At 37.4% G+C, this 27,053-nt stretch overlaps 16 protein-coding genes; 9 read left to right on the top strand and 7 right to left on the bottom strand.

Moving 5' to 3' along the window:
- Positions 1-12: 12 nt before the first annotated feature.
- On the bottom strand, positions 13-1,332 carry MET15 (bifunctional cysteine synthase/O-acetylhomoserine aminocarboxypropyltransferase; the record flags this gene model as incomplete). The annotated part of the gene is made up of 1 exon (XM_062952597.1): positions 13-1,332. One exon carries the CDS (start codon positions 1,330-1,332, stop codon positions 13-15), a length of 1,320 nt encoding a protein of 439 aa, XP_062809484.1.
- Positions 1,333-1,718: 386 nt separating this feature from the next.
- Positions 1,719-2,504, top strand: PRCAT00002717001 (uncharacterized protein; the record flags this gene model as incomplete). Its single annotated transcript, XM_062952596.1, has 1 exon — positions 1,719-2,504. The coding sequence occupies one exon, from the start codon at positions 1,719-1,721 to the stop codon at positions 2,502-2,504; it is 786 nt and encodes a 261-aa protein (XP_062809483.1).
- A 101-nt stretch (positions 2,505-2,605) lies between these two features.
- Positions 2,606-3,478, bottom strand: PRCAT00002716001 (uncharacterized protein; the record flags this gene model as incomplete). The annotated part of the gene is made up of 1 exon (XM_062952595.1): positions 2,606-3,478. The coding sequence occupies one exon, from the start codon at positions 3,476-3,478 to the stop codon at positions 2,606-2,608; it is 873 nt and encodes a 290-aa protein (XP_062809482.1).
- Positions 3,479-3,488: 10 nt separating this feature from the next.
- Positions 3,489-4,362, bottom strand: PRCAT00002715001 (uncharacterized protein; the record flags this gene model as incomplete). XM_062952594.1 has 1 exon in its annotated part: positions 3,489-4,362. One exon carries the CDS (start codon positions 4,360-4,362, stop codon positions 4,105-4,107), a length of 258 nt encoding a protein of 85 aa, XP_062809481.1. The 3' UTR covers positions 3,489-4,104.
- A 231-nt stretch (positions 4,363-4,593) lies between these two features.
- PRCAT00002714001 (uncharacterized protein) lies at positions 4,594-5,001 on the top strand (the record flags this gene model as incomplete). Its single annotated transcript, XM_062952593.1, has 1 exon — positions 4,594-5,001. The coding sequence occupies one exon, from the start codon at positions 4,594-4,596 to the stop codon at positions 4,999-5,001; it is 408 nt and encodes a 135-aa protein (XP_062809480.1).
- Positions 5,002-5,032: 31 nt separating this feature from the next.
- Positions 5,033-5,857, bottom strand: PRO3 (pyrroline-5-carboxylate reductase; the record flags this gene model as incomplete). The annotated part of the gene is made up of 1 exon (XM_062952592.1): positions 5,033-5,857. The coding sequence occupies one exon, from the start codon at positions 5,855-5,857 to the stop codon at positions 5,033-5,035; it is 825 nt and encodes a 274-aa protein (XP_062809479.1).
- A 531-nt stretch (positions 5,858-6,388) lies between these two features.
- Positions 6,389-8,797, top strand: PRCAT00002712001 (histone demethylase; the record flags this gene model as incomplete). The annotated part of the gene is made up of 1 exon (XM_062952591.1): positions 6,389-8,797. The coding sequence occupies one exon, from the start codon at positions 6,389-6,391 to the stop codon at positions 8,795-8,797; it is 2,409 nt and encodes an 802-aa protein (XP_062809478.1).
- A 1,201-nt stretch (positions 8,798-9,998) lies between these two features.
- On the top strand, positions 9,999-11,246 carry ATP2 (F1F0 ATP synthase subunit beta; the record flags this gene model as incomplete). Its single annotated transcript, XM_062952590.1, has 1 exon — positions 9,999-11,246. The coding sequence occupies one exon, from the start codon at positions 9,999-10,001 to the stop codon at positions 11,244-11,246; it is 1,248 nt and encodes a 415-aa protein (XP_062809477.1).
- A 434-nt stretch (positions 11,247-11,680) lies between these two features.
- STE24 (zinc metalloprotease) lies at positions 11,681-13,086 on the top strand (the record flags this gene model as incomplete). The annotated part of the gene is made up of 2 exons (XM_062952589.1): positions 11,681-11,698; positions 11,749-13,086. The coding sequence occupies 2 exons, from the start codon at positions 11,681-11,683 to the stop codon at positions 13,084-13,086; spliced, it is 1,356 nt and encodes a 451-aa protein (XP_062809476.1).
- Positions 13,087-13,229: 143 nt separating this feature from the next.
- EXM2 (Exm2p) lies at positions 13,230-13,955 on the bottom strand (the record flags this gene model as incomplete). The annotated part of the gene is made up of 1 exon (XM_062952587.1): positions 13,230-13,955. One exon carries the CDS (start codon positions 13,953-13,955, stop codon positions 13,230-13,232), a length of 726 nt encoding a protein of 241 aa, XP_062809475.1.
- Positions 13,956-14,509: 554 nt separating this feature from the next.
- Positions 14,510-15,934, top strand: PRCAT00002706001 (uncharacterized protein; the record flags this gene model as incomplete). The annotated part of the gene is made up of 1 exon (XM_062952586.1): positions 14,510-15,934. One exon carries the CDS (start codon positions 14,510-14,512, stop codon positions 15,932-15,934), a length of 1,425 nt encoding a protein of 474 aa, XP_062809474.1.
- Positions 15,935-18,146: 2,212 nt separating this feature from the next.
- Positions 18,147-18,281, bottom strand: PRCAT00002704001 (uncharacterized protein; the record flags this gene model as incomplete). The annotated part of the gene is made up of 1 exon (XM_062952585.1): positions 18,147-18,281. One exon carries the CDS (start codon positions 18,279-18,281, stop codon positions 18,147-18,149), a length of 135 nt encoding a protein of 44 aa, XP_062809473.1.
- Positions 18,282-18,335: 54 nt separating this feature from the next.
- PRCAT00002703001 (uncharacterized protein) lies at positions 18,336-21,350 on the bottom strand (the record flags this gene model as incomplete). Its single annotated transcript, XM_062952584.1, has 1 exon — positions 18,336-21,350. One exon carries the CDS (start codon positions 21,348-21,350, stop codon positions 18,336-18,338), a length of 3,015 nt encoding a protein of 1,004 aa, XP_062809472.1.
- Positions 21,351-21,564: 214 nt separating this feature from the next.
- PRCAT00002702001 (uroporphyrinogen decarboxylase) lies at positions 21,565-22,708 on the top strand (the record flags this gene model as incomplete). Its single annotated transcript, XM_062952583.1, has 2 exons — positions 21,565-21,651; positions 21,707-22,708. 2 exons carry the CDS (start codon positions 21,565-21,567, stop codon positions 22,706-22,708), a joined length of 1,089 nt encoding a protein of 362 aa, XP_062809471.1.
- A 150-nt stretch (positions 22,709-22,858) lies between these two features.
- PRCAT00002701001 (uncharacterized protein) lies at positions 22,859-24,676 on the top strand (the record flags this gene model as incomplete). The annotated part of the gene is made up of 1 exon (XM_062952582.1): positions 22,859-24,676. The coding sequence occupies one exon, from the start codon at positions 22,859-22,861 to the stop codon at positions 24,674-24,676; it is 1,818 nt and encodes a 605-aa protein (XP_062809470.1).
- Positions 24,677-24,854: 178 nt separating this feature from the next.
- PTR3 (Ptr3p) lies at positions 24,855-26,957 on the top strand (the record flags this gene model as incomplete). Its single annotated transcript, XM_062952581.1, has 1 exon — positions 24,855-26,957. One exon carries the CDS (start codon positions 24,855-24,857, stop codon positions 26,955-26,957), a length of 2,103 nt encoding a protein of 700 aa, XP_062809469.1.
- Positions 26,958-27,053: the final 96 nt, after the last annotated feature.

Raw genomic sequence — 27,053 nt, 5'->3', positions numbered from 1 at the left:
CGTCACAATGAGTTAACTGAAAACTTTCTTAAAGGCTTGGTCGAAGTCTCCAATAATGTCATCAATGTGCTCAGTACCTACCGATACTCTAACTAAATCCTTAGTGACACCGGAAGCAATTTTTTCATCGTCGGTAAGTTGTTGGTGTGTTGTGTACCATGGAGAGATAACTAACGTTTTAGAGTCACCAACATTGGCCAAATTCGAAGCAATTTTTAAGTTATCAACTACGCTAGGAGACGATTCTTTGAACGGATCATCAGTTTTGGTTCCAATTTGTTTAACGCCAAAGGAAAGCATGCCTCCGAAAACATCCTTGTTATTTAAATACTTCTTACTCAATTCATGGTCTTCGTGAGATGGTAAACCTAAATAAGAAACCCACTCCACATATGGAGACTTTTCTAAGTATTCAGCTAACTTTGCGGCATTAGAAGATTGTCTTTCAACTCTCAATGATAACGTTTCCAAACCCTGAAGTAATAAAAATGCTCCAAATGGATTCAAAGTTGGACCTAAATCTCTTAAAAGTTCAATTCTTAAATGACCAATGAAAGCAGCGTCACCCAATGCATCATTGAGAATTAACCCGTGATATCCCTCCGATGGCTCAGAAAATTGTGGGAACTTCTTTGGATATTTTTTCCAAGGAAACTTACCAGAGTCAACAACGACACCAGCAATTGTACTTCCATGACCACCAATCCATTTCGTAGCTGAATGAACAACAATATCAGCACCGTGATCAAGTGGGCGAATCAAGAAACCACCAGCTCCAAATGTGTTATCGACAACTACTGGGACACCGTGGTCATGTGCGATTTTTGTTATCTTTTCAAAATCTGGGACATTGTATTTGGGATTACCAATACTCTCAATATAAATGGCCTTTGTTTTGTCATCGATAAGCTTAGCAAAATCTTCTGGCTTATCACCATTAACAAACCTGGTCTCGATGCCAAATCTCTTGAACGCAACCTTAAACTGATTATAAGTTCCCCCATACAAGTATGAAGTAGAAATAATATTGTCTCCAGAGTGTGCCAAACCACCAATGGCTAACAATTGAGCGGCTTGACCTGAAGAAGCAGCTAAAGCTCCAGCACCGTTCTCTAAAGCAGCAATACGCTTCTCAAAGACGTCAACGGTGGGGTTCATGATTCTCGAATATATAAATCCTGGAGTCTCTAAGCCAAACAATTGGGCACCATGCTTAGAGTCATTAAAGACATAAGAACTAGTTGCATAGATTGGTGGTGCTCTTGGTCTAGCATTTTCGCTATCTGGATCCTGACCAGCATGCAATTGAAGAGTATCGAAATGGTAGCTCATTATTTATTAATACTTCTTCTAAGGGAATCGAATATCAATTAATCGTATGAACGATACATGTCATGTTCGTACTCATTTGGATCTTGCACATTTATAAGAGGTCTTCGTCCATTAGCAGAGTGGCCGGTACAATTATAACTGCATTACACGTGAGGTGTAACAATTTTACTATGCGTCGCACTGGGCCTGGCCCAAAGTGACTACAATATATCGGCCTTAGTCGCATTTACCCCGATGTTTACTTCCCAGGTTGCAATCAAACGGGAGACAGGTACAAGTTACTCAAAGGATATTTGGAAGATTTGTAAAGATTGAGATTAATGTCCAAGTACAAGAGATAAATTATAATCAAATATAGATAGGAAAGAAGACGGATCAGGTCATTTATGACTGCAGTTACATGCAAGGGAATTACTTCGAAGGGCAACCAGTGTAAGTTGCCTGTGAAAAATCACAACTATTGTCGACATCATATAAATCAAGATCAGTTAAACAAAAGTTCGGCAGTGAGAAGATCCTCGCCGAAGAAAAATGGGCATGAAAAGAGTGGCTTCATCTACGTTTACACTCTCCGCCTGCTTTTGGACAAAAAAGGGAGAAAACTGTGGCTCAAGGTCAGAAATTTACCTGGTGTCGGATCTAAGCACCGAGATGAGTGGGTAGATTTTAATACTAGAAAATCGTCTTTCATAATAATAAAGATTGGTATGACCACGCATAGTGTGGCTTTCAGATTGAAACAGTGGGAAGCGAAGTGTCACCATGAACTATCAGTGATGCATCCTAGATCATTGGAGTCCGATAGAGGATCATTGAGCCGTTTAATCGACAAATTGAGGAACTTAAATATACAAGAAACGCGGAGGCTTCAAACATATAGGCATGAAGATAGTGGGTTCCATTGCAAAAAATCCCTTCAGTATGTCGAACTGGAAGTACATAAAATAATGAGAGCGAAATATGGTTATGGAGATGTTCTCTGTCTGGGGTGCAATGTTAGTGATGGAATAAAGAAAACCCCTAAAGGATCTGCGTTGACTGCTTCGAAGAACCAACGCGATCATTTCTCTGACGGATACAACATTCATATTGAATGGTTCTTAATTCCCAGAAAAGATCTAGACTTAGTTTTAAACATGATTGATTCAGTGTGCTTCCAACTTGGGAATTGACATAACTACAACAAACTGCATTCACAAACAAAAATAATTAACTTAAAGTACATAAATCAAAATAGACTTTTAATTTGAGATATAAAGCGAAGGAAATAAACTCAAGTGTTCATGTAAGTAGAAGGATCGACTCCTTCTTCTGGATACTCGGTAACCTTGACATCGAATCTAGACTGAATCTTTTCTAAAACCTCCTCGTCCTCTTTAGAAGAAACGAAGGAAATTGCTAAACCCTTAGTACCAAATCTACCGGCTCTACCAACCCTATGTAAATATTGGTCTGCTTCATTTGGCATATCGTAATTGATAGCAACATTAATTCTTTCGATATCAATGCCTCTACCAAACACGTCAGTTGAGACGCAAATACGCTTGTTAAATTCCTTGAAAGATCTATATCTTTCAATTCTCTCTTCCTGAGGCATAGCTGAATGAACCGCAATAGATGGGAAGTTGCAAGCACACAACAACTTATTTAATTCATTTGCCCTTTGAGTGGATCTTACAAAAATAATCACTTGGTTGAATTCCAAAGAATCTAACAAATCCGATAATTTTCTGTTCTTATCCTTTTCATCAAGCTTGATGTAGTGTTGCTGCAAACCATGTAATGTTAATTTAGCTTCGTCATCGACATAAATTTCCAAAGGATTTTGCATGAACTTCTTACAGACTGGTCTGATTTCTTGAGATAATGTTGCAGAAAACATCATAACTTGTTTTTGATGAGGAGTGTTACGGAAAATATCTTGGACATCTCTTCTCATATCTACGGCTTCCAAAACTTTGTCACATTCATCAATGACGAATGACTTGACATTGTTCAAACGAATTGCTTTCTCATTCACTAAAGCATGTAACCTACCGGGAGTGGCAACAACAATATGAGGACAAGTGTCCTTGTTCTTCAATTTTTCTATGTCTCTCTTGATTGGAGTACCACCATAGAATACTTCTGTTCTAACATCTGGCATATACTTGGAAAATCTTGAATATTCGTTACGAATTTGATAAGCCAACTCTCTCGTATGACAAATAACCAAGGTTGAAATTTCACCCGGAACAGGATCCAATTGTTGTAAAGTTGATAAAACAAAAACTGCGGTTTTACCTAAACCAGATTTCGCTTGACACAAAACATCAGTACCCAAGATCGATTGGGGGATACAAACCTGTTGAACTATAATTTATGTTAGTGAATCCTCTATAGATTGAGATTAGATAGACTTCATGATAGATTGATTACATCCCAAAGCTCTTCCCACGACCCTTTTATTGACAAATTTTTAGTACCCCTTGCATGGGTCACAGTCAAGAACAAAATGAATGCACTATAACCGGCAATTCATTTGTCCTTTCCGCAATTTATTTATCAGTCCGATAAATAAAGACATAACGGAGAATGATTATAGTCTAGCCTCAAGACTTCAAGTTGAAAAGCCCAATTTTTTGCATAGATGACGTATGTTTGAACATCGAGACAATCTAGTCATATATTGGAACTAGCATCATATACATGCCAGCATGGAAATCATTTATGATCAGCTCCAGAGGGTGTGACTTTGTAAGCATAGTTCTGCAAAAAAAACATCATTCTCATCTATCTGAATGCAAAACTCGAATACGAACCTTCAGAAGGATGTTCGAAACCACAATCACCAATTGCTCTAAGTAATTCTGGTTTCAATAAGAAATCTCTGAAACCTGTGGCGTGAATACCAACGTAAGAGCCCTTCTTGTCGGCTTCTTTATCATTGGTACCTTCCCCATCGCCAGTGGTGGTCTGAGCGGTAGTTGGAACGGCGATTTCTTCAGAATCAGAGTAATCCAATAATTCTTCTTGGCCTTCGTTGGACATAATTTGTTTTTATTGCTTTTTATATTTGAAACTAACTAGTATTAAGAGTACTCTAGTGTTGTATCTATCTCATGAATATTTCAAGTTCTTCGACATTCTAAGAATCACGGGCACGACCTGTCCTTGTGTCGTGAGACATCTTTCTTTGCGACATTTACAGTAGCTAATGTATAGCAGCTCATAGAGGCCCTTTAAAGACATCATAGAAACAGGTAGGTTCCCAACAAAAAGATGATAAGAGGGGGCTTCAAAGCATTTTCAAGAGCTAAAATTGTTGTGAGACAACCCTATGTTTCATCTGGATTGTTAAGGCCTGTTTCTTTGAGAAGATATGCCTCTTCGCTGAACAATGGAGATGATTTTGATGGTGGCCAAGCTGACAGAATTGAAAAAATTGCAAGCACCTTGAGGGGTAATCCAGAAATCAGAACACTTTTGGAAGATTTTCAGACACTATTACATGACAAAGGGTTTCGCACCGACAAAGCACCTTCGATGGTGGAGATGTTCAAGCTAATGACTGAAAAGGATGTGAAAGATCACTTGACCAAATTGAAAGACGCCTTGGACAGGGCCGACGTCAAATTCAGTACAGAAGATATCAAAGCATTTATGGGGTTTTTGACCTCACAGAAGTAAGTTTATATACTTTATATACGATACAATGAAATCATTTCTTCTTAAAGGATGCAGAAATATTGGCAGCCTCTTCAACTCCTCTAGCAATAGCACTTCTGAGGCCAGCATCCTCCATTTTTAATAACCCTCCAATAGTAGTACCACCAGGTGTACATATTTTACTTCTCAAAGCTGCTGGGTGCTCACCAGTCTCTAACACCATCTTCGCTGTTCCTTCCATCACCTTTGCGGCAGCTTCCTTCGCAGTAGCATATGGAAACCCCATCCTGATACCTCCATCAATCATTGCCTCCATCATCAATAAATAAAATGCAGGGCCCGAACCAATTAAAGATGTAGCAGCGTCCATGTTCTTTTCAGGAATTTGCAATGCTAAACCAAGCGGATCCGTGAGTTTTATGACTAAATCACGATACTTTTCCTCGGCCTTTTCTGTGAAGGATATAGCAGCAGTTCCGCAGCCAAACTGAGCTGGAGTGTTGGTCATAACCTTCGCAACATAAGGTGAAAAAATTGTCAATTCTTCGAGGCTTGTTCCAGCTAGCAAAGAAATTATCAACTGTTCTCCAGTCAATACTTCTTTCACTTGCTCATAAACCGTGTGAAGCATATAAGGCTTGAAACCTAAAACAACAATATGCGCCTTTGAAACTGCTGATTTGTTGGATTCGATTCCATATGAAAATTCTACTATGTCATGTTTTAATTTCTTCTCCAAAGCTTGAGACAGTTTTTCAGAATTCGTACAACAAATAATCTTGGATGGATATGGCTCAAAAGAAGCACTCAAAATAGCCGATACAACAGCATTTCCCATCACACCGCATCCTAATACCGTTATTGTATAGTCTTTCATTTCTTAATCTCTGAAGTATTTAGTATTTAAAGTTACTCTCTATATCAAATTGCGAAAGTCGAATGTCAGTTGGAAATTTTTCAATATATGATCCCTTTCTCCAAGATACAAATAACTTAAATGTGCCTATATAGAAGCTAAAGAGAGTTTGAATTATTAACTAATTTTCAAAGATACGCTCTTCACAATACGTAACCTTTGTATAAACTTAAATTCGAACCTTGTACTTAGTAAGTGGTAACACCTTTTCAGCAAGGTATCAAAACCCGGATATGGATTTTACCTCGATTAGCTGGAAACTCTTAATTTCCTGAAAATATTATCCTTTTCTCTAATTCTGCCTTATCCAGTGAACTATTCAAGTTTTTGGCACTTACCAATTACCATCGAAAGCCCCAAGACTGGTTGCTGCTTCTATTAATTCAAACAGGCATCTCCTTAGGCACATTGTCCTAAATTATAATATAATATCGGTTCACTGCTACATAATTGCAAGCTTTACGCTAAGATAGGTTTAACTAAAAATTTAACATGGGGTTTGATAAGACTCGCCTCACTCCATGTCCAGTACTACACCTTTCAGATCATGATATGAAGGATCCTATTGGGTACTTATCGAGACCGGACATTGCTAAATTGGGTTCAGAATATGGAATAGTAAAGCTAGTTCCACCTACGACTTGGAGACCTAGATTTCTGTTATCTGATCATTTTAGATTCCACACGAGACTTCAGAAGTTGAGTGACCTTGGTTTGACAACCAGAAGTAGAAACTTCTTCAGAGACAATATAAATCGGTTTTTAAAGATGCGTAGGCGGAGACAACTCAAATTATATTTCAAGGTTGATTTGAACACTGATGTATTCAAAAACGTAAAAGTTCACTATTACGACCTCTACGTTGCGGTTGAAAATATAGGGGGAATTGATAAAATGGATGAAGGGAAGTGGGAACAATTAAATAATTCTTTTGGTATTCCGAAGAAAGATATGAAGTTGAAGGAGGAATACGACACCAATTTAAAAGAATATGTGAAGTTTTTGGATGAAAGTAATCACCAAAACTATGAGTTTCCTGATAGTGACTCTGAGGATGAGTCCGGGCACTGTTTAATATGCGGGAGGCTGAACCATCCGTCTCAAACTCTTCTCTGTGATAACTGTGATAACGCTTATCATCTATCATGCCTTCTGCCTCCTTTGGAATATGTACCTCTGGGAAGCTGGTTTTGCGATAAGTGTTTGATAGGAACAGGTGAATATGGCTTTGAAGAAGCAGTCGATATTAAGTATACTTTGCCAGAGTTCCTAAACATATGCTTAGATTTCGAACAAGGTTATATAAGAGACTCTAACTATGGACAACCGATGGATTTGAACGAGATAGAAAGAAAGTTTTGGAAGCTAGTAGATACTCAGAATTCTGACTTAGAAGTGAAATACGGGGCCGATATTCATAATTTGCGTCCCGGTGAAATAAGTGGATTTCCTATGTCTAATTCTCCCAATTTGTCTTTGGATGACCCTGATATTCAATCATACATAAACCATCCATGTAATTTGACTAAATTACCATTTGCAAAGGGTTCACTATTGAATTACATCAACACAACAATATCTGGAATGACAATTCCATGGATTTATATTGGATCTTTGTTCTCGACGTTCTGTTGGCACGTCGAAGACCACTACACATTGTCTGCAAATTATTGTCATTTTGGTGCCACAAAAAAATGGTATGGCATTCCGTCTTATGATGCTGATAAATTCGAAAAGTTGATGAAAGAGTCGGCTCCAAATTTATTTAAGAAACAACCAGATTTATTGCATCAGTTGGTGACATTATTATCACCCATGACACTAGTTGATAATGGAATACGATGTGTTTATGCAGATCAAAATCCAAATGAATTTGTAATAACGTACCCTCGTGTTTATCACGCTGGGTTCAACAGTGGTTTTAATTTCAATGAAGCAGTGAACTTTGCAATGAGCAATTGGTTAGAGTTCGGAGAAAAATCAATTTATGACTACAAATTAATTAAGAAAGAAAGTGTTTTCGATCATTACAGCTTAGTGGAAAACATCTTGAAGGATTTCAACAGAAAGCAAGGATACATCAGCGCAACTGAATTAAGTCTCGTCAAGAGAAGTATTGATAGCTTTGAGAGATTTATAGAAAGGCAAAGCACGTTTCTCTCCAAACTTGATAAATCTAGGTTTTCTGTTGTCTTTAAACCAAAGCAAATCAAGGAGAGGAAATTCGAAGATGAAAAAATTGGCGTATTTGAGAAAGACGATGACGAAGATGAAGAAGATTTATGTGATTTGTGTCGCACATATATTTCATATCAATATTGTTTGATCAACAATGAGTCGAGAAACTTCGGCCTCGACCCACCAGTCATCGTTAAAAAAGAGACCCCGAGGGAACCTTCCCGGATGAGTATTAGTCAACTTTTGACTCCAGAGACATCGCCATATGATCCTACTGGTCACCAGACGGAGAATCTCAAGTCAATACCGACCTCCCGTGGTTCAAATAACCTTGCTCTTTTAACACAAAAGTCGTTAAGTGAGATGGAAGAGTACGAGAAGCTCATTAATGCAGCCAAACGAGCTGCATCTGATGAACCCGAGCAGGATGAAAGCCATATGACAAAACGCAAGTCAAGAAGAATCGTCAAGATGCAATCGGCTCTGGCTACCTCAAATTCTGCTCCTAGCAAAATGAAAGCCGTGCAAATTTCTTCGAGGTTGAGGCAACTTAATCAAAAAGCTACTATCAAGTTATGCTTAGAATGTTGCGTTGACTATCACTTTGGCAAGAAACTGCATGAAGTTCCAGAGGGCTCAACATTGTTGTATCAATCGTACCCGTCGCTGATGAGAGACCTTTTGAATAAATCAAAGCGAAACCTCCTTGATATCACTACATAGATCTTAATGAACGACCGCAAGTAATATGGTCCCGTGTGGGCAATCTGTAAGATGATGTGAATGTGTCTCGCGTTGTAAGTAGGCTCTTACAGTTTGCAGCATTGCTACTTTGAGCTCTTCACTTAGCGCGCACAACTCCCTAGGATTCAATCGCCAACTGCCGGAGTCTCCCTCTAGTAAACGGACCAAACCGTGGCCATAGCGTCCATTCCGGGGATCCTCCCTGGCTCGCTAACCTCTTGCACGACAACGCTGCCGCGTTAAAACTTATACAGGGTAACCCCTTACTCATCCAATAAAAGAATGTTTCCTTTCCGGAGTGCGACTCTTGGGAACTGCACCTTTTCATTGGTCAACGGCACACAAACCGCTTAACAGTGCAAGAAATGCTCACAGTTAGTTTCTAAACCGCGAGAGAGAGATCGGGCGAAAAGCTTCTAATATAATTCATTGAATTTTTCAACGTTTGGTTAAAACTTTGACTAGTTAATTTAAAACTAACTTCTTAGTCTTTAGATTACCAAAGTGTATAACGATGGTTCTTCCAAGATTATTTCACACTGCTTCACGCAATGCGTTCAGAGCAACTAAGCGCAACGTCATGTTTAACAGAGGGTTGGCTACCACCGCACCATCGGGAGGTAAGGTCAGGTAAGTATTGAATAAGAGTATATGAAACAATCGCAGAATCTGGCTTTGGCAATGCTCATCTCATGAGCATTGAGGTCGAAGAGCTGTTTGGAAACGTTCGGATGTAAAAATATCAAATCATCAAACGTACTTGAATTCCATAACTCCCGCCCAATACTTTGACTGTTCAATTTATCACTATTCTACTGGTATTGACGTCAATCACTAAAAGCAATTCTACAGAGATATATTATGATTCATTATTATGATATATTGAAGTTGAAAAGTATTGTTGGTAGTGAGTTGGATATTCTCGAGGTTCGACCAATGAAATTTTTCAATTTCCGGAATACCAAATGGAACCGCTGCGATTGATCTTCCGCAATACAATAAAGAGACTAGTAATACTAACATAAAATATAGAGCTGTTATCGGTGCTGTCGTTGATGTCCAATTCGAAGAAGGTAATTTACCTGCTATTTTAAATGCATTGACATTAAAGAATGGTGACCAAAATTTGGTTTTAGAAGTTGCCCAACATTTGGGTGAGAACACCGTCAGAGCAATTGCTATGGATGGTACTGAAGGTTTATCCAGAGGTGTCCCAGTCCTGGACACTGGTGCTCCAATTTCTGTCCCAGTCGGTCGTGAAACTTTAGGTCGTATTCTTAACGTTGTTGGTGAACCTATTGATGAAAGGGGACCAGTGAACGCTAAGAAGAGAGCTCCAATTCACGCAGAACCACCATCTTTCGTTGAGCAATCCACTTCAGCTGAAGTTTTAGAGACTGGTATTAAGGTTGTCGATTTGTTGGCTCCTTACGCTAGAGGTGGTAAGATTGGTTTATTCGGTGGTGCTGGTGTCGGTAAAACCGTCTTTATCCAAGAATTGATCAACAACATCGCCAAGGCTCACGGTGGTTTCTCTGTTTTCACAGGTGTTGGTGAAAGAACCAGAGAAGGTAACGATTTGTACCGTGAAATGCAAGAAACTGGTGTCATTAACCTTGAAGGTGACTCCAAGGTGGCCTTGGTCTTTGGTCAAATGAACGAGCCACCAGGAGCTAGAGCTAGAGTTGCTTTGACTGGTTTGACCATTGCTGAATACTTCAGAGATGAAGAAGGTCAAGATGTCTTGTTGTTCGTTGACAACATTTTCAGATTTACCCAAGCAGGTTCAGAAGTGTCCGCTTTGTTAGGTCGTATCCCATCTGCTGTCGGTTATCAACCAACATTGGCTACGGATATGGGTTTGTTACAAGAACGTATTACTACTACCAAGAAGGGTTCAGTTACTTCTGTCCAAGCCGTCTATGTCCCAGCTGATGATTTGACCGATCCTGCCCCAGCTACTACTTTCGCGCACTTGGATGCTACCACTGTGTTGTCTAGAGGTATTTCTGAATTGGGTATTTACCCAGCTGTCGATCCATTGGATTCTAAATCTAGATTGTTGGATATCGCAGTCATTGGTAAAGAGCACTACGATGTAGCAACTAATGTCCAGCAAACCTTACAAGCATATAAGTCATTACAAGATATCATTGCTATCTTGGGTATGGATGAATTATCCGAATCTGATAAGTTGACCGTCGAAAGAGCTCGTAAGATCCAAAGATTCTTATCTCAACCATTCGCTGTTGCCGAAGTTTTCACCGGTATCAAGGGTAAGTTGGTTAGATTGGAGGAGACCGTCAAGTCATTTAAGGAAGTCTTAGAAGGTAAATACGATCACTTACCAGAAAACGCTTTCTATATGGTTGGTGGTATCCAGGATGCCGTTGAAAAAGCTGATAAGTTAGCTGCTGAATCCAAATAAGTAAGTCAGTCAATCAATGAAAGAACATAGGACCTAGACTTTTAGGTATTATCAAATATTCAGTTTAGTTTTTATTATAAAAAAATGTTACGCTTACTTAGAGTATCAATCTTAGAATGTAGATTCGTAACTTAAGTTTTAGTTGATGATCTCAGTTTGATCAAGTTTAATGGCTGCGAAAAAAAGGTTTAAACTTATTCCAATGACTAGATCCAATTAGTTCTTTCACTTCTTTATCGATTTAAAAGAAATTGTCAATCGATCTTCCATTTACAGTTCTATATATCTGCTCATAATTCGCTGTTTTTACTACTGATATATGTCAGAAGATTGATGGTTGCACTACGAAATCGGAGAGGTTTTGACATCGCGGCAAAAAAGGTGGACAATAATAAAGTACATATCCATTTCTTTTTGAAGCTAAAGAAAATAAGATGATATCTCTAGCCAATGTAAGTAATAATTATATGAAATACCTAAAGAAAACTACTAACTTTTTAAGACATTGTCTTTTCTTGACAATTCCAAGTATGATTGGAAATCAATTATCGTTGGAATCACAGTTGGACAGTACGTGTTCGAAAATTATTTGAACTATCGTCATTATCAAGTATTGAAAAGTAAAGCTCCCCCAGTTTCAATTAAAGAAGAGGTTAGTAAAGAAACTTTTGATAAATCACAAGAGTATTCAAGAGCAAAGTTGAGATTTAGCGTCGTTTCTGACACGTTTAATACTTTGAAACATTTGGCATTAATTCGTTTTGATATTTTCCCAAAACTCTGGAGCTTCAGTGGAAGTCTTATGTCGAAATGTGCATTCTTTTTACCAAAATTCATGAGCGGTGCTATTACACAGTCTTTGTTCTTCGTTGGTATTGACATGGTCATAGAGTCTCTACTCTCTTTACCATTTTCTTACTATTCTAATTTCGTATTAGAGGAGAAATATGGCTTCAACAAATTGAGCATAAAAGTATGGTTAGGTGACCAGATTAAAATGTTACTTGTTTCGTTTGCCTTAGGTGAGCTTGCTTTAGCTGGTCTTTTGAAGATTTTCGATTACTTTGGTGATTCTTTTATAACATACGCAATGCTATTTATGTTGGCTATCCAATTGATTGGTATGACTATTTATCCAACTCTTATCGCTCCCTTGTTTAACAAATTTACACCCCTCGAAGATGGCGAATTGAAGGATGCAATTGAAGATTTAGCTAAACAGCAAAATTTCCCTGTGACAAAGCTATACGTGGTAGATGGTTCAACTAAATCAGCACATTCTAACGCATATTTTGTTGGCTTGCCTTGGAGCAAACAGATCGTCTTATTTGATACTTTGATTAATCAATCAACGAAGGAAGAAATCGTCGCCGTGTTAGCTCACGAGATTGGACACTGGAAATATAATCATTTGCTTCAATTAGAAGTATTTTATCATTTTCACTTATTCGTCGTGTTCTTTCTTTTCTCAGCTTTTATTCACAATAAATCATTGTACAAGTCTTTTGGTTTCCGGGATGTCCAACCAACATTTATTGGATTCCTCTTGGCGAATGATTTGTTTCAACCGCTTGATGCTATTGTCCAATTTGGGATGAAAATGATCACAAGGAAAAATGAATATGAGGCAGACTCTCACGCTAAGAATTGTGGATATGAAGGCGAGTTAGCCGAAGCATTGATCAAATTAAATAAAGAGAATTTGGGTAGTATGAATGCCGATTGGTTGTATTCATCGTATCATCATACACACCCTCTCTTGCCGGAAAGATTAGCTGCTTTGCACTATGTCTCAAAGCATAAAATTTCTGAACCAGAAAAGGATATAAAAACTGATTGAAACTACGTATTTAGAAAATTCTTTAGTTTGTTAGTGTTTTCTATGTACAAAAGGGTTTAATTTGCCGTAATATATTTCACATACAGCTCCATGCCTCTCTGTTCAGTTTTCCCAACTTTCAGGGAAACTCAACAATCACTCATTCAATAATGACTCGATCGTTTGTATTTTTTATGCAACTCATTAAATGCTTGTCTCATCTGTACATAACCCAAATGTATCTTTCCAATCAAATGATCTGCCAATCGCCTATCGCTGTCTAATCTAGACAAGTAAGCACCACAAACCTCACACACCTGTAACTTTTGTTGGGAGGTTTGACCTACATTTTCAGCAATGTTTCTGGCGGATTCTGCCAATGTCTCTCTTCCCTTGCATAATTCGTTCAATTTTACCGATTCGAATATAGCTTTTAAACTTTCTCCTTCCTTCACAAGACACTCTATTTCTTGGGTCATCAACCCAATTTTAGTATCCAAGTCATCAAGTTCTTTTGTTATTTTTGCGATTTTCTCCTTTTCTTCAGGAGTATGTTCCAACCGTTTATAAGCGACTGCTATATTTCTATCAACATCATTGATATACTTTCTCAAATGAGTGTAATACTCATATTCGAAATCAGGAAAACTCTCGTGTTTCTTCCTTGTCCGAAACTCATATTCAATTTTAAGTTTCTCAAGGTGAAGTTGAGGGCATTTTCCAAGATCTTGCTTAGTACCTATGAACAAGTCGTGAGGACATGTCCCAACCAAAAAGCTTTTACATACTCGATGGCTAGTCATCTCTGGCTCTTTTCGCCTTCTTACTGGATGTATTAATGCATCCTTTCCCATAAGCTGTTCAAGTAGATTTCTTTGTTCTTCTGCCATGATTTAGTTCTTATAATATATGGCAAAAAGGTGTATTATATTTCATGATATAGACTTCAAGAATTTCAATGCGAAAATCAGCTATCTGGTGATCCTGTATATTAACGGGGCCCTAGGTATGAGTGATTGATTCATCGTTCATTCGTAGTTCTGTTCCATGACACATCAGCAACAAATAAAGCTCTCTTTCTTTGTCATTTTCACTTTATACTCACTTATTTTTATTGTTCAGTTTTAATTGTGGCAGCTTAGTAGATCTCTGATAAGTAATCATTCAATTCCGGTGCTTGCCTCTCTATGCTTAGGATTATTCTATATTTAGGGATTTGGGCTTACGCTTTCAAGACTGTGATATCAATGTAAGAGTGAAGAATCAAATATTTTGAATTTTGGTATGGTTCACTTTTAAAACTTTGATGCTAAGTTGCAATCTAAGTATAGGAGGGCATCTAGAACTAATATTATTTTGTGTCACTTCCATGCAACGCCTGATAAAGGTATCTATCTGAATTTCGTATCTCATCACTTTTATTTCAACAAGCTCTAAGCTTAGTATGAAAAAGTATCAGCTCATAGGGCGCAAAAAGGTTCTTATTAAGAAAAAGGATATATCTGAAAAATATTCACAATATCATCTTTACTCTTTGCCAATCGAGCTCTTGATTGAAATTTTCGATTATTGTAAAGACGACAAAAGAGCCCTTTTAAGTTTATCATTGGTATGCAATAAGTTTAATAACATAATTAATAAGAATTTTTTGTATAAAACTGTCTGTTTTCAATCATCAAAGGTATTTTACAAGTTTTCTATCAATCATTTACCGTCATCAAGCAGCTCCTTTGTGAAGAGATCACGATGGAACGAAACGAGCTCGAAAGTGAATTTCATACAAAACGTTAAGTTTCTGAGTCCTCCCTCTTATAAGTCCATTGATCATACTACACAGATAGGAGGATATCAAATTGAAGTTGACTGTCGAAATTCAATAAACACTTATAACCATTACATGGATTCATTTGCATCATTACTCAAAGAGGCTTTTGGTTTGAAGACAGTGTCGATAGATGAAATTTCACCATTTTTTTCATTTCCTATAGAGTTTTCGCAGGAAAGCCTTACACTGAATTATGTTTGGAAGAAGAGACAACCTAGTAGAGTATTAGATAAGTTAGTTCTTAAAGCACAATCAGGCTGGTCCATTCCTTTCAAATTGTCGCATATTTCGTTGATGCTGTCTGTGTTCGATATTATTAATGAGTTAGTGTTGCATAATTTTGTATTGGATGACGAAAAGCTATTGACTGGTCAACTACCGAAGAAATTAATTGTCAAAAAATTAACTTTGCAGTCATGTCTTTATACCAATTCAAATAGGAAACAAAGGAAGGTACCAGACATATTTTCTGAAGTTCTGTCCCTTGAGTTGCGTCATGCATTATCGGGGAATGATTTGACTATCCTTGATTTAATCAAATCAAATAACCGATTATCGGAGCTTTCGATTGATATTGGATCCTCTATATTTTACAAGACAGTTGAAAATGAAAGAATCTTCAATTTCCGAAAATATAACCTGTTTTTTCAACTAATTTGTTCGGGTAAAGGTTCCTTCTCTACTTTGAAAGATTTAAAGCTTAAAAATTTTGACCTATTTGATACCTATGGACACATCCATAATATTAAATTGAATGACGATAATGCTAGTAGCTCTTCTTCAATAGATTCGTTTGAGGAGCTCCTAGAATATTTGGGGAATGTTGAGCACCTCACCATCATTTTGAAGGATAAAACAAACAAATTAAAAACGTGTATTAAATGTGGTTTCACTGAAAATGATAGAGATTTCAAAAGTCATGAATTGAACCCCGAAGTTTGGGCTGCTTTATTGAAGCCACTTTTTAGTTCAACTAAACAAAAATCAACTAAAATTATAACTAGCAAAGGGCGTGAAGTGTATGTTAACTCGAAAGCGACGTAAACTTACAAACAGTATAAATGGAACTATATAATTATCGCTGCGGTTCCACAAATTAACAAATAGAGAAGATTCACTAAGTTTGCACTCAAATGATTACCTAATGCTAAGATTGAAGTTAGTATCTTGTAAATATATTTCAAAAATACCCGATAAGCTGATTTTGCTTGTTTTCAGATCTATCAGGATAAATTGCGGAACAAATATTAACTTGAAAATGTTGATATACTTACATTTGTGAGGAACTCTTGGTTTACGAGTTCTTTTCATTTCGGTTCCTGACATTATGTCGACGACTATTTCAATTGACAGGTTTATATCGTAAGGATCTCCTTTGGGGCTGAACACATGGAATTTGGTTTCAAGCTGCTCCTCAGAAAGATCAACATATTTTCCTCTTTCTACCAGGATTCCTTTATTAATAAGACCCTTAGCTAAGCTTTTGGGAAGTCCTTTCGATGTATCTAAATTTTGGTATGACTTTTCACATTGAGGCAATCCGAATTTTTGAAATTTCAATCTGGACTGGTCATTCTTTGCCTTAGTTTCGAATGGTGACTTTCTTTGTTCTACCTCAGACTCAAATTCCTCTAGAGCCTCAAACTGTTCTTTAAGTGCCAAAAAATCTGGCAATAAGGTGATATTACCATTCGATTGGACTTTGACCAATCCGTAGTTGTTTGGCTCCTGAGTGAACTCATAGACTAATCCGCCACTGAATACGCCGATCATTTCTGAAGAATAAAGCGCCTGAACCTCGTCAAAGAGCCGAGGAAGAACTTCATTGCAGCCGTATCTTGAATGTAGTTAGTTAATTGTTGCCTCGAATTAATCTTTTAATAAAAGTACTTACTCTGAGAAGAAGACGGGCCTAGTATAGTTGCTGTAGTCTTCCACCAAGGTATCATATCCACTCGTATGGAACGTCTGCCTACCACACCATTGATATGAATTGACGCCATAAAAATCCGCAGACTCTTCAGGATTGTCATCAACACATCCAAGGTAGCTTGATAGGGAGGTTCTGTAATTCAAGTCGTCGGCGGCCGAATAACCGACTGGAATAATACGAGGAGAATTGAATTCAATATATGTTTTGATGTCTCTAATCATTGCCTTGATGTAAACAGGAGAATGCTGTCGAAGTTAGTATTTTCTTGAATATTTCAAGTAAAGAAACATAAAAAGAGTTGTATAATTTAAAAAATTAAAAATGCATACCTTAGCTGAGCTCTTATCGTTGACAATTTCATTACCGGCGAAAAATCCCAAGGTGTTATTGTAATAAGAAAACTGTTCAACTGTTTTGAATACATTCTTTAAATAGCCAGTGTTATAGGTGGTCCATGGTTCATATCTGTTTAAATGATGGTTGGGAAGCGGCGAATTAACATCTAAAACTAGGTAAATTCCCGCCGCTGCCAACATTGACATGCAGATGTCATGATTGAGATCTGCATTTATAGAGTAGATTCTTATAGTCTATGAAAAAGTTAGTAAACTCTGTTTGAGCGAATGCAACGTTTGAGGTATCTCGTACATTAATACCTAATTCTTGAAATAGAACGATATCCCTAGCGCAAGTTTCGGGATTCGATAAAGGATCGCCGTCATCAGTAATCCCAGAGGACCCACCTGGTTGATAATCAACACCCTTTATATAAAACTGTTGCTTTTGTTAGTAGAAGATCAATTGCTCAACGGTGTTTACTCCAACATACTGGTTCCTTTGTGACTGTATCAATAAAATAGCGTCCTTGGACTTCGATAGGATGCACATATGCATTTATTGTTCTGAAAAAAAATAAAGAAAGAAAGACTATACCACAATCCAATAATTGCATAGTTACTTATTGTTTTCTAATAAGGTTCACTGATAATGTTTTAATTGATGATTTTTGTTTTTGCATTAGGGTGCAAAAATCTTAAAATTGTTGCACAATAGAATATACAGACACAAAAGGAAGAATATTTTGTGTGCAACATATTAAAGCTCTGAAAGCAGAGTAAAAGTTAGCTACCCACTAGAGAGAACGATAGTGAGAAAAACCACTCTAATATGGATGACATTACTCAGATAACCCTACTTCTAAAGCATGAACCGTTGTAAGTTCAATTAGAAACACTTTATAGTCCATGATATAGATTTTTTCAAAATTTAAGCTTTTAATTATTAGGCCTGCGTAGCGTAATGGTTAACGCGTTTGACTTCTAATCAAAAGATTGCGGGTTCGACTCCCGCCGTGGGTTTATATTGCGGTTTTAGCTCAGTTGGGAGAGCGTCAGACTGAAGTTCAACTCCAGTCACAGTTAATCTGAAGGTCCTGTGTTCGATCCACAGAAATCGCATTATTATTTTTTTTTTTAGATTTTTAACGGATTCAAGATTTTCATTAAGTTACTATTATAATTCTACGTAAGTTGAGACAGAAACTAAACCACTATCCAAGTTGGCCCAGTTTACGTAATTGGGCGTATAGTGCAAAAGTTCAGTCCAAGCTGGAACGCTTTGTCCAATTTTTTCATCGGGAGAACCTGCAGTATCAGTCCATAGACAATCAATCTTAACTCCTAACTTATTAAGTTCTATCGCTTCTGTCTGAGAGTCCAGTTCTTCAACAACACTAGGAACCCACTGTAAACCTACATGGTAAACGGAGTTCCAATCCAATTTATTCAATCTTAATTCTTCAATGCCATCCAGATCCTTGAAGATATAATTGCCTTGTTTATCTCTCGAGGATCCCTCAGGGACAGCAAGTGCGCTGTAATCATTTTTTGCACTGATAAATGAAGAATTTACATGATTTTTTCCATTGGCATATACTGTCACTATTCTTACTGGGCTAATTTGCAGCATTTCCTTGGTCATTATCTCAGTGGTATCTTCAGAAAGATTGAAATTCAAGTTACAAACTCTATTATTTGGAACTGTAATTTTCAATTCACCAGTGATTAAACCAAAAGGATTACCAAAGTTGGTTGTTGAGTTTTGAAGAACATCTACCTCTATGTAGTCTTCGAAGCCATGAGCACCTGACACTAAATGAGGCTGTAGCATACTTTTGTATGTACATACCTGCAAACCACTTGCTAATCCTTTTGATAAAGTATGGCAATTCAAAGGCTCCTTTGAATCCTTGAAAGATGGCACATCACTTAGAATTTGAGAAATTGGAGCTGTATTTCTTCCTTGAACATTCACATAGCTCACATTGGGAGATACTGATAAATCAACTGTTTGAAGAAATCGTAACTTCAAGGGGTTCTGCTGGTCAAAAGGTTCACGGACGTAAATGCCGACTAAGCCCTGCAAAGTTATCAAAATTAATATCAAAACAATAATTCTATTGAGCTTGAATACAAACGGTAACACCGGAATGACCCAAGTTATCGAGAACGCCATAAGGAATTGAAATACATACAGCTCGTCATAATACGATTCCTGTACCCCCTTATTCAATCCTTCAAACACCAACCATCCTGAGTTATAAATTATTAGTGATGACAATGGAACAATTGATAAAAACTGGAGAGACCAGTCATAACTAAACGATGTCTCACACTTACGTATGTGCAATTCATCTGGGTTTATAACCGAAAAAGAAGAGCACAGAGAAGAGAGCCCGGCATCATGTGTAGCTTGATTTGACCCGTAGTCAGAGTGATCATCTCTTGCAAGCAATGGCTGCATATCCTCTGAAATATGTGGATATTTGCGCGCTGACTTAAAAACCCAACCGAGTAATCCTATGATTGACGCCACAGACTGTAATAAAAACAATGATACCAAAGGATATTCACCGGTATGGTCATCACCTATTTTATTTTCAGAGAGTTTAATGGTGGAATAAATCAAGAAAATCCAGTAGAAAAAACCATTTTGTAAAATTGAGATCAACTTTTCGTCATGAACTTTAACTTTAAACTTCCTGAAGAGAAGATTAATGGCATTTAACGTGAAATAATTAAAAAGCAAAAAAGTTGATACCAAAGTACTCACAATTAGCCCACAAGATGAATTGGGTAGAAATTCATTTACTTTCACGATGTAATCATTGACAATGACGTTCACAACGAAAATAGAAACACACAATGACGCCGGATATTTGATAAAATTGATAAAACTAATGTTCCAGTTTCTTTTGAAATTAAAAATAATAACAAATAAGGGTAAGCAAAATATTGGAATCACTACCAATGAAACAATGTTGAATACTATAAGTGTTGAAATAGGAAAAACAAAAAATTTGTTGAATGCACTCGTGAAAAAAGCAAAGTCACGGCTTGCTTTCGCCTCTGAACCTTTGTTTTCAACATCAAGATCGATCTGTCTCGAGGCAATATGTCCGACGAAGTCTAATGTGTTTGAAAGCATGTGCCATAAGGACTTCTTATCTATATTTTTGATATTATCTTCAGGAGTGTGGTAAAGATCCCTTGGCTTAGTGAATGCAAGATCAATTCCTCTTATTCCTCCAACATCTTTGTAAACAAAATAGTCGGTTTCACTATGAATCAATTTATTATTGAAACCCTGCTGATAAATAGAGTTACCATAAGGATATCTCACATTCTTGAAGTATTTCAAGATGCCATAGTCAGTCCCTCTAAATAAAGTGGCCATACCACCACAGCCCGCTCCTTCTAGGTTAAGGAAGTATTTTATATTTTCAAACCAAGGATGGCTTAAAAACGATCTTGCTCCATACAAACCAAATTCCTCATTATTATTGAAATTTAAAATAATAGAACGAGTAGGTTGTGAGGTGGATTTAGACGAATAATACATTAACAATCCTAACAAGGATGCAATTCCCATTCCATCATCAGTTACTCCATAACTCGAAGGTACAGAATCAAAATGGGCACTCACTAGAATTGCCGGTAAATCCATATTTGACCCATTTATCCTGACAAGTAAATTATTGCTTTCATAATACCAGACGCTTTTAGAATCGAACGGTTTCACCAAAATGTTGTTTGTATAATTCAAATCATTATCGTATTCAATATAACTCTTATCTTCGATTAGGCTTACAATTTTATCCTGTAGAAAGTGGTGAACAAAATCATTACCGTGTGATCCATATGAATGCTCCGATAACGCTATGTGCTGTAAGTCTGACCAAGAAGTCTCTAATATCTCAGATTCAAACTTGTCTGCTGGGAGCAGAATAGAATATTCAAGACTATTGTTCAAAAATGTAAGAATCACTGTAAAGAACAATGCTAGGAACACAAAAAACGTCAATGAAGTTTTTCTGTATCCGAAGATACTTCTCATGAATTTTACAATAACACTGGCCCTCTCGTCACCTTTAGTGTTAAGAACTTTGTTGGCTTTGGAAACCGAACTGGAACTGCCAGCGTTATCGCTAACTTCCACACTTCTAGGTGGGCTATTGCTTCCAGCCATCTAACACAACTGTAGTATTTATTAGTCTTCTTGCGGAAAAGTCTATATTATATTAATGGTTATGCTTTACTTTATTACTCTAGAAAACGTTTAACCTTATATTCACGTGATGAGTCAAATGACAATTTTCATTTCTTTGTTCATTGAGAATACAGCATCGATAACATATAGCAATAATTCTCTAAATACGGTCTACCCTTTAAAAAGCTCAAAGATGACTGAATTCCCTCCTTTGAAGAATGACTTGATTTTGAGAGCAGCTTTGGGTGAGAAGGTTGAACGTCCACCTGTGTGGATCATGGTAAGTTTTGTTTACAAGACAGCTTTATGCGAACCTCTCACTAACGATAATATAGAGACAAGCAGGTAGATACCTTCCCGAGTATCATGAAGCCAAAGGAAACCGCAATTTCTTTGAGACATGCAGAGATGCAGAAATTGCTTCAGAAATCACTATACAGCCTATTGAACACTTCAATGGTCTTATTGATGCAGCAATCATCTTCAGTGATATTTTAGTTATTCCACAAGCCATGGGATGCGAAATTAACATGGTAGAAGGGAAAGGGCCCGTCTTCGAGGATCCCTTGCGGTCCCCAGAGGATTTGAAGAAAATTAACTTAAAGCCTGATATATCTAAGGAATTGGCATGGGCATTTAAGGCTATCAACTTGACAAGAAGAAAATTAGAAGGAAGAGTTCCACTTTTAGGATTTGTGGGAGCTCCATGGACTTTATTGGTCTATATGACCGAAGGACAAGGTTCAAAGATGTTTAGATTCGCAAAACAATGGATCTTTGAATATTCTGATCTGGCACATCAGCTTCTTTCGGCTCTTACTGACGCCTGTATCGAATTCTTGGCCCAGCAGGTAGTTGCTGGTGCTCAAATGTTGCAGGTATTTGAATCTTGGGCAGGTGAGTTAGGTCCAGATGACTTTGATAAGTTTTCGCTTCCATACTTAAAGAAGATTGCAGCACATTTACCTAAAAGGCTTGCAGAATTGGGAATTAAACATAAAATACCTATAACGGTTTTTGCCAAAGGTGCATGGTATGCCTTAGATGAGCTCTGTGAACTGGGATACGATGTGGTCTCGTTAGACTGGCTATATAAGCCCGAAGATGCTGTTAAAGTCGTAAATGGAAGACGTATCACTTTGCAAGGTAACCTTGATCCAGGTGTAATGTACGGATCAGATGATGTGATTTCTGAGAAAGTAGAAAAAATGATAAAAGGTTTCGGAGGTGGCCATCAAAACTATATTGTTAATTTCGGGCATGGAACTCATCCATTTATGAAACCAGAAAAAGTTGGACATTTCTTGAAAGAATGTCATAGATTCGGATCTCAATGAGGTTCTGTTATGTCATAAATAAATTTTTTTTTTTTTTTGTCTCTTGTAAGTAATTGTGACTCAATATGTCTGATATATTTAAAAAAGTAAAAATCGATCTAACAGAAAATAGGCATCAATCTAATCTTTTTTTGGCCCCAGATTATTGAAATGGCTTCTAAGAGCAAAGAGAGTAATGATCTATATATTTTCGATCTCTCGGAGGAAGTTAAAAGCACCTTAGAATTACTTTACTTTGATTTGGATACATTGGAGGAAGTAAAAGCTCCTGTCTCATTAAAAAGCGACGAGCGAGATGCCAAGCAGAAGAGCGAAAACGAAAATGAATGTTCGGCTTGTAATATCAAGCTAGATGAGGAAGATAGAAGGTATCATTATAAGACAGATTTTCATAGATTTAATTTAAAGAGGTCAATAGAACACCAGAAGCCAATATCTGAATCTGAATTTGACGCATTAGTCGAAGGTCAATCTATTGAAAGTTTATCCGCCAGTGACAGTGAATCTGATAGTGACGAATATGGTAACGAAGATAAAAGCAAAGCAAAGTTAGAGACAGTTTTCGAAAAGGTTACTTTAAACGCGACACCATTAGAATCTGAGAGGTCAATCAGCTACTTAAATACCAGATCTCCATACATTCTCTTCAAGTCACCATTTTTAGAAGAAGGAAAGGCTTTCGGTGTATACAAAGCTTTGTTCTCTGCGCTGGAAATACAGAATTCTCCTGTGAATGTCCTTCAATCATGGTCAAGAGAACCGGTATGTAATCAAAAATCGGCAATGTTTATGATAGGTGGTGGCCATTTTGCTGGTGCAATAGTTTCTCATAAGCGTAAATCTATCAAAGGTAATGTCAATCATAAGGAGTCCAAAAGAGACCAAGCTGTGGAAGTAATTTCTTCTAAGACATTTCACCGATATACTACTAGAAGAAAGCAAGGTGGTGCGCAAAGTGCTAGTGATAATGCCAGAGGTAAGGCTAATTCCGCTGGTTCAAGTATGAGAAGATATAATGAGCAAATGTTGATAAAAGACGTTAGAGATTTGTTGGCTTCTTGGAGAAAGGAGCTCGAAGGATGTACCTACATATTCATCAGAGCCAATGGCGTTTCTAATAGAAAGACATTATTGGGTTATGAAGGAGCAATATTAAAGGCCAATGACCCCAGGATCAGAAGCTTTCCGTTTACTACAAAGAGGCCGACAACCGCAGAGTTAAAGAAAGCATGGTCTCAGTTGACGTATTTAGAGGCTGTCGATCTACCAAAGGTTAGGGAGAAGAGAAAAGAGCCAAAGGAGGACAAAGCTCCCTTAGTTAAAAAGGCACCTGAATCCCAATTGACTGAAGATGAAAAGCAGTCAGTTGAGTTGATAAACTTAATAAAGAAGCAAAAAGCCCCATTGATGATAAGCTACTTGAAGAAGCACAATTTGTCACCAAATTTTACATTGAAGCCTGATTCTAAGTATGCATCAACGCCTACCTTATTGCATTATTCCAGTCATAATAATTTGAACCATATGACTCAAATTTTGCTCATTAATTTAAAAGCTGATCCGACTATACAAAACGACTTTGGGAAGACCCCCTATGATTGCTCTGGAAGCATTGCATCGAAACGAGTATTTCAGATTGCACGCAATAAACTTGGTGAAGATTCTGTAGACTGGCTGCGTGCAAATGTTGGTCCGCCAAAGTCTAAAGAAGATTTTGAAAAGGAAGATTATTTAGAACAAGAGAGAATTAAAGCAGAGAAAAAAAAATCCATTGAGGAAGAACTCAATAGGAAAACCGAACTTGAATTGAAAAAGCCCACCTTTTCTTCTTCGGGACGTAGTGGAGGACCCTCAGTTAATCAAAGGATGGATTTAAATGGGCTCTCAGAACAGCAAAAGCAGCGTTTCATGAGAGAACAAAGAGCGAGAGCAGCAGAAGCGAGGATGAAGTCATTATCCAACACCTGAACTTGCTGAGTTTACATACCTGAACCCTACTAACTTCAAATAATTCTTAATTAGGACTTCTACTTTAATAGAATTTAGTGAAAGCTTAGGTCGCAGTATGTAGGCTCAGGGAAAAAAAATGCTAAAAATTGAAATATTAGGGACGATAAGATTAGCGATTTATTTATTGTAGAACAATATGGAGAAACTTAAAGTTTCATCATTGGAGGCTTTGCTTCGATTTCAAAATAATCGTTACGATGATGCGATTGTAGCAGACGCTTCTGTGTTGAGCTGTGGTTGTTTAGTTTCGGAGTCTGCTTTCATATCATCGTCGAGCCATACCTGTCCACAGGGACACCAAGATGTACACCTTTTAAGAGAAATCAAGCCATTGAGAGAACTCTATCAAATAGTCCAGCAGCTTAATACTCAAATGAGCACGACACTGGGGAGACGTAGGAGATCTTCATCTAAGAAAAGCTTTACTATTGGGGGAGAGAAACCTGAATCTCAGGATCTAATCAGTTTATTTTATAAATTGGCAAAAGAGGAGTCCAACGTAAACAATGATTCAAAGAAAGCAATAATGGATCTGTCATCGATACAACCGATTGACATTGGGACAAGAAATGAACAAGATTCTCCACTGGAGGCCATATCATTCTCCCCAGAACAATACTACATGCAAAATCTTGATGGAGAAGCTCAGAAAGAAGACTACGAAACCACTGTTGAAAAAAGAATATTGAAAAATTTGAATGAGAAAAAGGAGTATAACTTCAGTAAATGCTTTCCTTTTTACAGAAAGTATTCTAGCTATCCTACACTGGCTTTCAAGTCCAGCTTTTCTTCCATAGCAATCCCTTTCAAGCTGAACTCAGTATTGAAAAAGAGTTCAAGATACATAGGCAGTCACATCCACACCTACACTGATTTCGATACTGACACGGAGATAACAAGGTTTGTGTTAATAAGTGAAAAGAGATGGGAATTATATCAATACCAAAGCTCGTTGGATGATTCCCTGAATTCAAATAGCCGGCCAGTATTGTTGTGTTGCGGAAAGCTGACAGGCGAATACGGAACAACCACTAATAGTATGACAGGAGAAAATCCCTCCGACGAAATTATAATCAAGAATGATTTTAATCAAAGTTTAAGTAATAGCACATCTAACGAGGACGTTAAAAAGAAATTGCAACAATGGGGATTTCTCTATTGTAAGCTCTCCAGCAATTACTTGGCTATAGCCGGAACTAAAGGAATATTGAGAGTTTTTTATGTAGGTTTCTCTTCAAAGTATTCTTTGGGAAGACCGCTTTATACTTATTCCACAAACTTTCCTATAAGATGCATAGCTATAGCTCCGAATGAAACCTTAGTAGCATGCGGAGTGACAGCAAAAGAGCGACTTTCTGGTAAAGAACAACCCTTTATCATCTTACAAAAATTGTGCTCGAATTTCGAAAAGAAAATCACTAGCGTTGAGCGCTTCACAATTACAATGCCCAATAGAGACCCGATAAAATTAATTGATTTTAACTCAAGCTCAACTCACTTGCTTTCCTGTACTAGTTGGGAGTCACGGTATTCGATAATCAGATTAAAAGACTACTCGGACAATTATAGAAAGCCTAGATTAATATGGACTGATGCTGATTATTTCAAGAATACAAGAAGACATAAGTCTGAAAATGATTCCGATGATATCGATGATACTAGCGATGATGATGATCAACTGATGATTAATGAAGGTGTGACAGATATACACTTTGGATATTCCAACACGATCGTTTTGGCTTCCTGCTCTTTGAAAAACAAACCACCAGTGATAATTAAACTATATGGAGCATTCCTAAACTCTAAGAGAAGGCGCTCATCGCTATCAGATGCGCTCAGCATACAAAACAGCACTAACAGTAAAGAAGAAGAGGGGTTTACGAATATACAGTCATCAGATATTCTCATGAAAATTCCTGAAGTTGGCTCATTGATACATAAGTTATGTGTTTCACCTCGAGGCGATGGAATTGTATTTCTAAGCAAAGACGGTTCTCTTTACTTGGTTTCCACACCTAATTTGCAATCCAACTCAACCTCATCCAAAAGGATTGTCGTACTACTCGGCGAGGTCGCTGGTGCTGAGAAATTTCACGAGAGTGCATCCATTAAATTCTCGTCAGATGGTGGTAAGGTTTTCGCAGTCGATCGAAAAGGGCTATTTTCTGTATTTGATTTCACCAAAGGAATGCCAGGAGTTGATTCTGATATCTTCAAATGTAAGATAATAACTGTTTAGTTCTCCATTAATATGCTACACTATAAATAGAGATTTTATAGGTACGACTTTATAGACTTAATTGCATTTATAATATATTGCGTGTTGGTACAAACC

This window comes from Priceomyces carsonii, assembly GCF_900007245.1.
Source record: "Priceomyces carsonii strain CBS4050 genome assembly, scaffold: Debaryomyces_carsonii_scaffold_3, whole genome shotgun sequence".
Classification (NCBI taxonomy): Eukaryota; Fungi; Ascomycota; class Pichiomycetes; order Serinales; family Debaryomycetaceae; genus Priceomyces; species Priceomyces carsonii.
Note: the sequence above shows the minus strand (reverse complement) of the source record. Positions and strands in the feature narration are given on the sequence as shown.